The sequence below is a fragment of the Microtus oregoni genome, unplaced genomic scaffold (genome assembly GCF_018167655.1).
Source record: "Microtus oregoni isolate MIOR12 unplaced genomic scaffold, Mior012 000090F_ref0000504, whole genome shotgun sequence".
NCBI lineage: Eukaryota > Metazoa > Chordata > Mammalia > Rodentia > Cricetidae > Microtus > Microtus oregoni.
The window spans coordinates 207936-220098 of record NW_024544599.1 but is presented as its reverse complement, the minus strand read 5'-3'; the positions used below and the strand labels follow the sequence as shown (position 1 = coordinate 220098).

The 12163-nt window shown below is 38.0% G+C and overlaps 1 protein-coding gene across 1 annotated transcript in view; it reads right to left on the bottom strand.

Moving 5' to 3' along the window:
* The window catches only part of Slit2 (slit guidance ligand 2), a gene marked incomplete at its 5' end in the record, with an annotated part of 140424 nt that overhangs the window by 69182 nt on the left and 59079 nt on the right, over nt 1-12163 (bottom strand). Inside the window, 5 exons of the mRNA XM_041643762.1 lie at nt 1829-1961; nt 2915-3081; nt 4842-4985; nt 8678-8821; nt 10176-10250. Coding sequence (XP_041499696.1) covers nt 1829-1961; nt 2915-3081; nt 4842-4985; nt 8678-8821; nt 10176-10250 — 663 coding nt within the window. The remainder of the gene's footprint in view (nt 1-1828; nt 1962-2914; nt 3082-4841; nt 4986-8677; nt 8822-10175; nt 10251-12163) is intronic.

The following is a 12163-nucleotide window of genomic DNA, read 5'->3' as shown; positions in this document are numbered from 1 at the left end:
CAATGCACAGGCTATACATATGTGTGGTCAATGTGAGATTACAAGTCATATTATGACTTCTGATTGAATACTCAAATTTCTGGTACATATTTATGCATAGCTTTGCCCTGTTTCCTTAATTTTTCTAGCTGTTTTGTTTTGTTTCGTTTTGGTTTTGCTACCACTAGAGGGAAGCAGCGTTCCACGAATTTCAACACTTTCCTTTTCTCCCAGAAATGTAGCAGCAAGACAAAAAGACCCAGAACAATCTGCATGTCTACATGGGGGGAGATACATGGCAATGATTAAAACTAATGAATACCATTTGCTATACTTGTCCACCAATACATTGTAATTCTGCGACATTCTTAATAATTTAGTGCCATGCACGCAGGCACATTTTCTAATATAAGAATATATACGACTGGCAAGAAGGATCCTGCTGACTTGGTAAGATTCTAAGAATAATCTTTCTAGGAGGTAAAACCTGGATCTCAAGAGATGAATTAGTATTCTCCTGATTTATATAGAACAAATTTTATTTATAGAAAAGAAACTTAGACTATTTAAAAATGAGCTGTAGTGTGACATAGACTGAAGACTTAACTTCAGTGAAGAAATACATATATAGCACAGATATGGTGAAACAAGAAATGGAGCTCAATGCACCCATGAAACGATATGTAATGTTTTTTGAATAAGACGAAGACAAAAGGTGAGCTAAAATGAAAGAAAAATATTTAATTTCAACGAGGGTGTGAATGTCATAATCCTCACTGGATTATTTATAGAGCTTCACTTTGCATATAGAATGCAGGCTTATAGCAATAGGGAGTGGGGAAGGGTTATGGGTCCATATCAAACTTCTGAAAATTATTGAAACAACAGTTGTGTAATGAAACACACAAAACACAGTGGTTACAGCCAATTAACTCTAGTGTTTGTTAGAAAGAGAAAGAAACTGAACATTTAACAGCATTTTGAATCTAAGGAACACATTTTCCCCATATGCTACGACTGTGTCTTCTTCTCTGAGTGTTCTACTTAGGACCAAAATAGGATCCATGAACTGAACATGACTTGAAAAATGAGACCCTGGCAAACTGAAGAGACATGCTTTTCACTTGATCTTAGCCAAAAGCCTTGAAGGCAATAAGCAAAAACATTCTTGAACTTCGCTAGCCATGGTGCACACTGCACAGATGTTGATGATAGCTGATTATGTGGTGTCCTTGCATGCATTTCCGTGAATGATAGGCACATATCAGCAGAAGCCACATGTGGATTTAAAACATTGATCTATAATTCTATATAAACAAAAATTAAACTCCCTTTGATTTAGATAAAACATTTTCCCATCAAATTCTAGTTTAGTTGTAGAGGAATGGAATGAATTGGGTACAGTTGAATCTTTATTCTTGCATGATTTTCTGTTGTATTACATTCTGAATACGTGGCATGGATTCAGCCATAGGTCTTTGAGCTGAAGGACTGGCGTCTGCAGGTCTATTTAGATGGATATTGGCCATGCACTTTATATTTAGATATCAGTTATGCAAGCATGAAAAACAGTTGGCCACATGCCTTTTGAATCTAAGGGACACTGACTATTCCAAAGAGACAATGTCGCCTTTAAAAAACAAAGGTTATGCCAATTTCTTCTATTTCCAAATAATTATTGTCCCATATGGTTAAGTATTGTGCTGGGAATCAAGTATAGCGCACACTTGACATTGCAAATAAATTAACTATGTAACACTTCCCAAACTGCAATTTATGGAACAGCGGTTGTGTCACAGACTTCAATCCCAGGAACAGAGAGAAAAGAAGGCCAACAAACTCTACTTACAGTTCTGTGACATCTCGTGGGATACCTTTAGGCAAGAACTTCAAGCCCTTGTTGCTACATCGGACTACTGTATCCAAGCAAGTACATTCCGAAGGACAGCGAGAGAGTGGAGAGCAGCTATTGTCATCATTTCCTAGATTATCACATAAAATACAGACAATCACAAATTTTTGGAGGGGCTAGAGTGGACTTTATACATTCATATGAATTTGACAAACAGGAGGATCTTGAGCTATATAATAACTTATGACGAAATCACTTACAGATTAACACTATATATGCACTCCTTTCTAGTTCCCTAAAGTAGAATTTCAAAAAACAGCTTAAAATTTTGAACAACTAACACAATTTTAACAGTTACTTATTTTTTTTCAGTTACTTATATACTTTTAAGTAAGGATATTCCAACATAAACTGGGTTAAGGAGAAATCGCAAAGAAATGTACATAAAAGGACAGATTTTCTTCACATGTTTAGGAGAATTACATGAACACCTCTTGTTAAAAATACAGAATTCGAACTAGTTCCCTGCTCACTGGCAATAAAACAACTTGCTCCACCCACCTGATAGGAATATAATGAGAATTAAAAGCAATGGCAGAGAGCATTAGAAATGGGCGACTGACTTTGTTGATTTGTTAGCACTTCTATGTTACAGTGGGTTTTGTTTGTTTGTTTGTTTTCTTTTATTTTTCTCCTTTGTACATGGTAGCTCCTAAAAGACACCCTGAGAAGAAGTTACAAATAAGCTCTATGAGTATCATTTACAAGTTGGGAGCTTGGAAGTCTCCTTGAACATTTATAAACAGGCAGAAAGTAGGCTTGAATGTGAAAGGACAACCCTAGAACAAGTGATTTGCTGCTAAGAACAAAGAACAGAACAAAGCAGAACATGGCACAGTCCTTAGGCAGGAACTGGACCATGTCTTAAAAGCTGCTTTTGAAAACATTCTTGCCAGCCCATAAGCCCTGCTTGCTACCCTGTCTTACTGTACTAAAGGAAGTATACTCCCTTGGACAACAGAGCATCTCATTGGTCCTCTGAATGAAGGGCTACTGACCCATGATTTGCCATGTATTTCTTACCATCATCACAGGTGAAGTCCTGAATGGCTACATCTTGGATTGGGATTTCCTTGAGGAAGTAGGGCTTTTGGCATCGTGGGTTTCCTGTTACAATCCTTTTTTTTCTCAGCCATTCTCCCAGCCAGGCCAGATGACAGTTACAGTTGAACGGATTGGCCAAGAGGTTTCTAAGCAACATATACAAAAAATGCACAGTTTAGAGTTCATTTTCTTATTTTTCTAAATCCTAGGTGACCAGTTCTCCACACTATTTTGGCTACAGTAGTACATTTACTTAGTCTTTGTATGTCCATTCCCCTAGATGCACACAATGACGCACAAAATATGCCATGCACATTTTGTTCCTAAATGTGTATGGCAGGAACCAAAGGATAATGTTATCTCATAAGAGAATTCTTTGAATAACTTCATGCAAAAATTAGTAAAGGCAGCCAATTTAAGGTTTATGCAGTGAATCCTGATAGATGCCATACTTAGGAATAATTTAAATATGTCAGAGATCTAACTTACTGTCAAACTCTTCTGTGCTGATAAAGTAGTAATTTAATATAAAGATGAAGGCTGATTACCTTATATTATTGAGTTTAACCTGACAACAGCTATTCCCTTAATTTGTCACCTCACGATTTCCATCTCTTGTTTGCTCCAGAGAATAGCTTTCTTATCTAAACTGACAACTGAGTAGATTAAATGCCAGTTAGAAAAACAAATTTACTTCTAGAAATCTCAATATTTTTGGCATCTCATACTTAAGCACAAACCTATCGACAATCCCATTATTTATAAGCATGCCATCTTTAATATGCACAGATTAGTCACTTCATGTGGAAAAGGGAATAAGTACTTTACTGATGGATGGATGCTGACTTCACTTTTTTTTTTTTTTTCAGTGACTTGCGCAGAGTCAAACATGCTTTTGGAATTGTTCTAACTATCTGTATTCCCCATTGTGTTGAGTTAGGTTAGGATATTAAGAAACTGCTGTGGCCAGGATATCATCCATTATTAGAGCTGTAATAGCAAACATCGTGTTCAGAAATTGATTTACAAAAGGCCTGAAATACATTGTTCAAGGGTTATTTTTAAATGTTTGCAGAGTTCTGTTTGTAGACCTAGAAGTATTCTCAAGTTTCAAGTTGTTTACATAAATTATTATCTCAGACAGGCTCAACCCATTCCTTTTATACTTTTGCAGCCAGAGTAAGTTACCTCTATTGACTAGCTTTTACTATTGGTCTGTTCATTTTTATATACCTCTTATCATTATAAATGATCCTTGTAGAGTGTCGTTGGTTGGTAATAATTCTATCAATTCAGTGTTTATGGTACTTATGGATGAAAATATTTATTGTTTTGGATATAAGAGGAAACCTGTGACATTTACTTACAGTATTATCATGTTAGAATAATTTACAATTCTAAATCTAAGCCCCATTATGGATCCCATTATTATAAAAACAAATAACTGAGGAATATATATATATATATATATCAAATTCTGTCTAATAAAAATGGTAATAATTTTAGAACAACAAAAGCAAGTTTAACATAAGTTTGTCCTTTTTAAAATTCCCAAATACTTGGTTGTGTTCTCATGCGATGTTTATTAATTCATTAAAAGAATACTAAAAAACAATAAGAATTATAATACACCATCACAAGTCATAGATAAAGGCAGGGGTTATCAACCTTTTGGTTGCAACCCCTTAGGCAGTTGAATGACCCTTTCACAGAGTTGCCCAAGACCACCAGAAAGCATAGATATTTACATTATGAATCATAACAGCAGCAAAATTACAAATAGGAAGCAGAAACAAAAATAATTTTATGGTTGGGGTTCACCACAACCTAAGGAACTGTATTAAAGAGTCATAGTATTTGGAAGGTTGGGAACCACTGGAAAAAAAAAGGAAGTTTTTCTACTTACAGTGTAGATAAGGAATGGAGAGTATCAAATGCCCCTGGTGCAACTGTAGTAATTTGATTGTCATATAAAGAAAGCAGACGCACAGAGCCGAGTCCTATGAAACTCTCGTTCCCAACACAGCTTATTCGATTACTTCTCAGCATCCTGGGGGAAGGGAAAGAACACTGTTATGGAGATAAAATATCAGGCATTCAATTTTGCCCTTTAGAGATGAACATGTAGCAAACATGTAGCATTCATCACTATTTTAAATGTTTGCTTCCCGAGGAATGGGTATATTCTGGATATCATCCTGCAATAAGAGAATGCATAGAATAATCAGTGCCTATATTAAGTCACAGAAAGCATGCTGAACCTGTGTGGATTTACAGTCCCATGATGAGGGTAACATGCTTCCTTTTGATGATATAATTATATCTGCCTGATCACATAATGTCCTCAGTCACCTGCTTGTGTCCTTGGAGCCCAGTGATTTATGTATCCAGAATAGTGTGACATTTGAGAGAGAAGAAAAAGAGGGCGGAGAGAATCAATAGACCCTGCAGACGGAGAGGGCATCTTGGGGACTTAGTGACTCACTGTCTGACAGGAGCAGAGGGAGTCAAGTGTGACTGAGCATCCACAAAGCCTGCATCAGATTGTTTTATTTATGAAAAATCTGTTCCTAGGTTCAAGTTCAGAACTCCCAAAAGGCATAAGTGTAATATACAACAAAGGTTAAATAGGTTTGTTTTGAATAAACTCTTTTTTTTGACACTGTCGTTAACAGGATTAACACTGTTATTTTTTCCCTACCACTGCTAAAGCTCTGGCTTAGTTCCCAATTCCTCCTTTCCTGTGCTGTTTATTTGGAGGTTTTCAAAAGGAAGAAAACCTCATACACAAATTTGGAGTTGCATTACGTATTATTCAGAACTCATGAAAAATTAATTTAGCCATCTTTCTATACTCAGAGTAATTGCTCTGCCAATAGAATGGCAAATATAAAAGGAGAAAGATAATGTGCTGGCTAGATTTATCTCAACTTGATACAAGGTAGAATCATTTTTAAAGACAAAACCTCAGTTGACAAAAGCCCCTGCAATATTGGTGCATGGAAAAGGCTGTGGTGCATGGTCTTGATTGGCGATTGATATGGGAAAGCCCACTGACGTGGGCAGTGCTCCCCCTGGGTTGGAGATCCTTGGTGCTAGAAGAAAGGAGACTTAACAAGCTATGAAGAGAAAGCCAAGCAATGAGAACTCACTCCTGGCTTCTGCTTCAGTTCCTGCCTTGAGATTCCGCTGACATCTCCCTTTGATGATGAACCATGATGTTGAAGTGTAAGCAGAAATTAAACTTTTCTTCCCCGAGTTTTGCATTTTGTCACAACACTACAAACCCCAACTAAGACAGATGTTGAAAAACGGTGTTGCTGTAAAGTTCTATGTTTGGTAATAAAACAGAAATAAGAATGTTTTCTTTCTGCTAAACTGTAGAAAAGCAGAAAGATGTCTTCTTATCCAGGCATCACTGAATAGTCAGAAACAAATGCACAGTATCCTTTGACAATAATAATGGAGATCTGTGGTCTTAATCTTACTGGAGTTAAGAGACCCTGGGAAGAACTGAAGTAAACTCCTCTCTTGATAAAAAGTAAAAAAACAAAAACAAGACAAAAACAACAACAAAACCATCAGCTCATGTGTTGGGAGCAGTGAGACCCCAGATCCTGAATTTCTTGTAAACACCTTGTTTTCCCCTGATCTGAGTGCCTACAGCTGCTCTGAGCACAAGACCTTCAGGAGTTCCTGATGGCAGGAGAGTGGTTTCTGGTGGGTTTGGCTGGGGCGTGGCTATCTCTATATAATCTACCCCTCAACACAATAAAGGGGGCATTCTTGGAGCTTTGGTATCAGTGTTAAAAAATCTGCGTGTCGGTCTCTCCCTGCGCCTGTATTCTCAACCTCCAGCCCTTTGCCCGAAGCTCGCGAACTGGGTTCTAGCGCAGAGTGCAGACACGGGGGCGCGGTGCGAGGCACTCATGCATACAGCAAGCTTTGTCTGATGTCTCGGGCTGTTTTATAACTTGCTGAAATATACACACAGATTACAAGTTAGCTGACTAGATTAGAGGCGTTAAGAGGTTTAGGGTGGGATGTTATTCAAATGTTTAGAACACCAAACCTCAGAGACAGTGTGGAAGAATAGATAGAACCAGACACATCTACTCTAATAGTTGTTTGACTATTGGCTGCTCCATTCTCCCCGACATAACAGCATGGAGACTGCTTGCAGGTGCTTTATTCACACCTTACAGCATAAACAGCAGGAGCCCATCAGTGGAAATAAGATGGAGAAAGCTCATTTCAGAGATCTCCCAGGTCTTGTCATTTGACTGTATCTCATAGAAGCAAATGCTTGACATGGTGTCGAGGTAATACTATTGACTGAACTGTGATTTCCCTAATTCATACCTTAAAGCTTTTATCACCAATGGGACTGACTTTAGAGAAGGTCTTCACCGTTTTAAAAACCTATACATAGAAAGAAGGCACAGTGGAGATCTCACTCATCTCACTCACCCTCCCTTTCTCTACCTGAGGATGCAGATAAAGGTCATGTGTGTTTATGGCAAGAAACTCGCCAAGAAGGAAGCCTGGGGCCTAGACAGAGGGTTGAAAAACAAATTCAACTTCACGGTGAACGTCTACATCCAGAAGCATGAAAAATATGTGTGGAGTATTCAGATTATGGTATCCCACTCTGGCAGCAGAGATGGGCTGGAATGGGTGAAGTTCGAATCTATGCCCCCTACATTCTCCATAGTACTGGTGTGTGAAGGAAGGATGGCATTAACAATAAATAAGCACGGAACTTCTGTGGAAGAAGGGAGGTACTGCCATTTGTTTAGTAACCTGAAACAGCCTAGGGAAGTGCAGATGCAGGCCCAATGGTGCATTTTCTTGGCGATCCTTTAACACACTCTCAGTATATGTTCCACAAACACACTTAGCAACTGTTTGCATACCATTTTAGATTGAATCAAAAGTGGTCCCTGAGAGAGGTCTGTCGCTAACATGCTGGCCATGCTGGATTATTGGATCCCAGGATAGCTGTGCAAAGCTACAGTATGTATCTATTTCCATGTGCAGCGAATATAGACACACACACACACACACACACACACTATACCTAAATTTGGTGTTATATTAACACATCCCAGTGATTAGAGAAAAACACCGTTTTTGCCTCCTCCTGTCTTAAAACAGGGGACTTCCTGCTTTCCCATTATACATGGATTCCAGGGTCAGGTGAGATGCCATTGCTTGAGCTTGTATTTACTCTACTGCCAAAGGCTGCTTCTTGCTTGCAAAGAGATTCTTTTATGTGCTCTGACAATGGTTGTCGAATTTGGTTTTGCTCTCTTCTGGTTTATGAGTTATTACTTTTGGCAAACACTACTTGCAAAGACGCACCGAAATAATTCAATAAGACAAACTGTTGCATTTACTGTTTGATCTAAAGTCTCATCTTCTCTACATAAACAAATTTTGTTAGACATAAAGAATTTATTCCTTCCCAACTCCCTATCATTAACCACGTAGACAAAACCCTTAGCATGTTTTCTTAGCAATAGATAGTGAAAGATTTATCACAACCATTGCCTCTTTTCTCCTGATGCATTACAGGGAACAGATAAACATATCCTCTGGATGAACACAGTTATTCTGTTTAAATGTTATGTCTGAAAATTTGAGTCACTGGGCCAGGAGGAAAGTAGATCTCACCTGTCTCCGCAGAGGATATTGAACAACGAAGTCTAAGCCATTTTAATGTGAATCAGAAATACTTACAATGTTTTGAGGCTTTCCAATCCTTTGAACATCTTATGTTGAACATTTTCCAAACGGTTACTGGTGAGAAGAATTTCATTCACACCAGATGCACCTTCAAATGCTCCCTCCTCGATATCGGTGATCTTATTGTTGCTAAAGTTGCTAGATAAACAGTGTGAGACACAGATTTAAATGCCTGCCCACTAACACAAGATGTGCCAAAAATATATCTGGTCATTTTCAGTCTACTGAATAAACATCCAAGTCTTCCACCGTTTTTAAGATTTTCACTGCAAGGGTTATAGAAACTTGTAGGTGTTTCTCTAATCCATGAAACCAGAAAAACAGTAACACTAAGAGAGAGTAACCATTAAAGCAAAATATCGCCTAATTTTACTCAAAATGAACTGCGATGATTCCCAGAAGTCTAAAACTATTAAAGCCAATTATTTGGTTATGTAAAGGTCTTACGTGGCCCAGTAGGCTGGCCTTACTGGCCATCAGGTTCCAGGAACCCAGTTGTTACTATCTCCCCAGCACTGGGAGAATAGGCCACTATATTTGGATTTCCTTACCTGAGGAGCAAACCCACCTCTTTGTGTTTATAAGACCAACACTTAACCAATGGAGTAATCCTGTTACTTTGTTTTGTGATTTATTTTCTATGCCTATAAAGCACTGCTCAGTAAAGACCTGTGACACTGGACCCTTTATTGCTAAAAAGACAGTAGGGTTAGTGGCATGAAGGAAAATGATTAAGAAATCAGAAGATGTTCTCAAGGAAGCCTAACATAGAGAAGGACATAGGCATAGGTTTGGTCCTCTTTGCTCCAAACAGTGTCAGTGCCTGGGGGAGCTCTTTATGTGAGACTGAGTGTGATAAGTGCCGTGGGATGATGCATCTGCTTCCTCCTCATGCATTCCTGGGTCCTTGCCCACTTGCCTTTTGTCCTGCTTCTCCCTTTACTCAAGGACATGGGATAGTGATGGAATGTTGATGAAAATGCTGAGCTTAAGAATTTACACTGAAATATGAGCTGTGGACATGAAGTAACACAGATGAGCAGTCTGGCTAGTTTACTAATCATTAATTTTGACTAACTCGAAATGAAAGCTTAATGAAGCAAAAGTCAAACAGTTGTCGTGAATGTGCTGAAAGAGAACTAGCACCATGGTTTGGGGAATACTTGAGGAAGTTACAGGACATGGCCGAATCCATCTTAATGTGCTTAGATTGCTGGATTCCTGCTGCAGACGCATTATAGACCAACTGTCTGCTTTAGAGGAAGTTGCTAAGGGTTGGCTTGGCATCATGTGAACACACGGAAAACTACCTTTTACACAGTACCCTAAGTTCATGCCCCATGCAGTCATAACATGGAAATTTCTCTGGACTTCTCTTTTTTAAAAACTATTTTCCTGTTTCAAAAGACACTGGGATAAAATGGAAAAAGATATAAAATTTGCAAGAGAAACACACTGCAGACAGTCTATATATAGCTAACAAATGACTTACATTTTACGTAACTGAGGAAGTTTCTTAAATATCCCTGTAGCTTCTAACACTGTAAATTCATTATTATTGAGTCGCCTGCGGAAAGAACAAAAAAGATGAAAGCTTTCTCACAGGTAAAAAGGGTTTAGCTTGTATCTGTTACACTAAGTTATAACATCATTTTATGATAACTTTGGAATAGAGCAAAAATATAACATGGAATTCATAAAATTTAGTTATGTTTCTATCACTTCATCAAAAATTTCAAAAACAAAAAATTGTTAAATATATTGAAATATCAAACAAGAATCCAAACCAGCTCATATGCAGGAGTCTCCATACCAAAGTCTCAAGGCCTTGGTTTTTCACAAGTACTTGCTTCCTAGCCTTATCATTCATTGATAAATTGACACACAATTCAGATACTATAAAGTACCTAACGTACAGAATTTCAGTGTATTTGTAATATTGCAAGCCAGGTGAAAGGATTCATGCATGTAGTCTCAGTATTCAGGAAGCAAAAATGGAGGACCAGAGCAAGTCCAAGGCCAATGTAGTCTACATAGTAGACCTCAACTCCAGGCAATCAAGGAAATATAAGAAACTCCATCTCAAACAAAAACATAAACAACTGTCTCAAATAAAAACAAACAAAACCCAGTACAACAATATTTACTAGTTCAGAATACCTTGCATTATCCAAAAAGTACTCCAAAATCAATACCAGTCATTGGCAATATACTCTTATTATGACACAGCCATATTCTTATCACCATCCCTCATTTGTGCCACATAACCCGTGTTTCCCTATTCTGGACATTTCGTTTAGATGGAATCTCACAGATTATATCTTTTACTTCATCTTGTAGGATGTTCTGAAAATTTTGTTCTATTGTCAATTAAATAATTACATTTAGGTATCTACTTACTGGTAGATATATAAGTACAGGTGCCCATAGAGGCTAGAAGAGGAAACTGAACCCCCTGAAGCTGAGTTGCAGGTGATCGTGAGCCAGATGGCATGGATGTTGGAACTTGACCTTGAATCTTGTAGGAGCCATATGCTTTGTTGTCTTAAAGGCTGAGCCACCTCTCTGGCCTTTTTAGGAAGTTTAATTTTGATTTATGTTATGATGTTATTGGAATTTTATTGCTTTTCATAACTGTGTAAAAGAATGGGCACCCCACATTCATTTAGCCATTTATCAGTTAGTAGACACTTGTTCTACTCTGTATTTGTCTGCTATGAAAATGCTATGTTGAACATGGTATGTGGATTTTTGTGAGGATGTACCTTTTAAATTGTTTTACTATATACATAGAAGTAGCGTTTGTTGGATCATATGGTGGATTAATGCATGCTACATTGAAGAACAATGGTGCAGGACAATTCTGTATTTTATCAATTCTGTTTTAAATAAACACTGATTGACCAGTAGTCAGGCAGGAAGTATAGGCAGGACAACCAGACAGGAAGTAGAGGAGGGACAATGAGAACAGGAGTATTCTGTGAAGAAGGAAGATCTTTCTCCAGTCCTGTCCTTCCACAGAAGAAGCAAGATGTGACCTGCCCCACCGAAAAAGCTACTGAGCCATGTGGCTCACATATACTAGAATAATGGGCTAATGTAAGTTATAAAAGTTAAAAAGAAGTCTGAGCTAATGGACCAATCAGTGTGATTTCTTTGGGACTTACCAGCTGTGGGAACTGGGCAGGACAGAAACCAACAAGTAGGCCCTCATGTTACAGTTTTCCCAAGGCTATACTATTTTATACTTAGAATACTAATGTATATTTTTCATCCATATATCATTGACTTTCCCCTTCACATCCAGATTTTGTACATGAGGGTAATGAGAAATTTCTCCCATAGGCTCACATATTAGAACATTTGGTCTCAAGTTGATGGTGCTATTTGAGGAAGTCCAGTTATGCTGGGGGAAGTGTATTACTCGGGGCAGGTTTTAAGTATGTATAGCCTAACCTCATCTTCTGTGTGTCTATGATA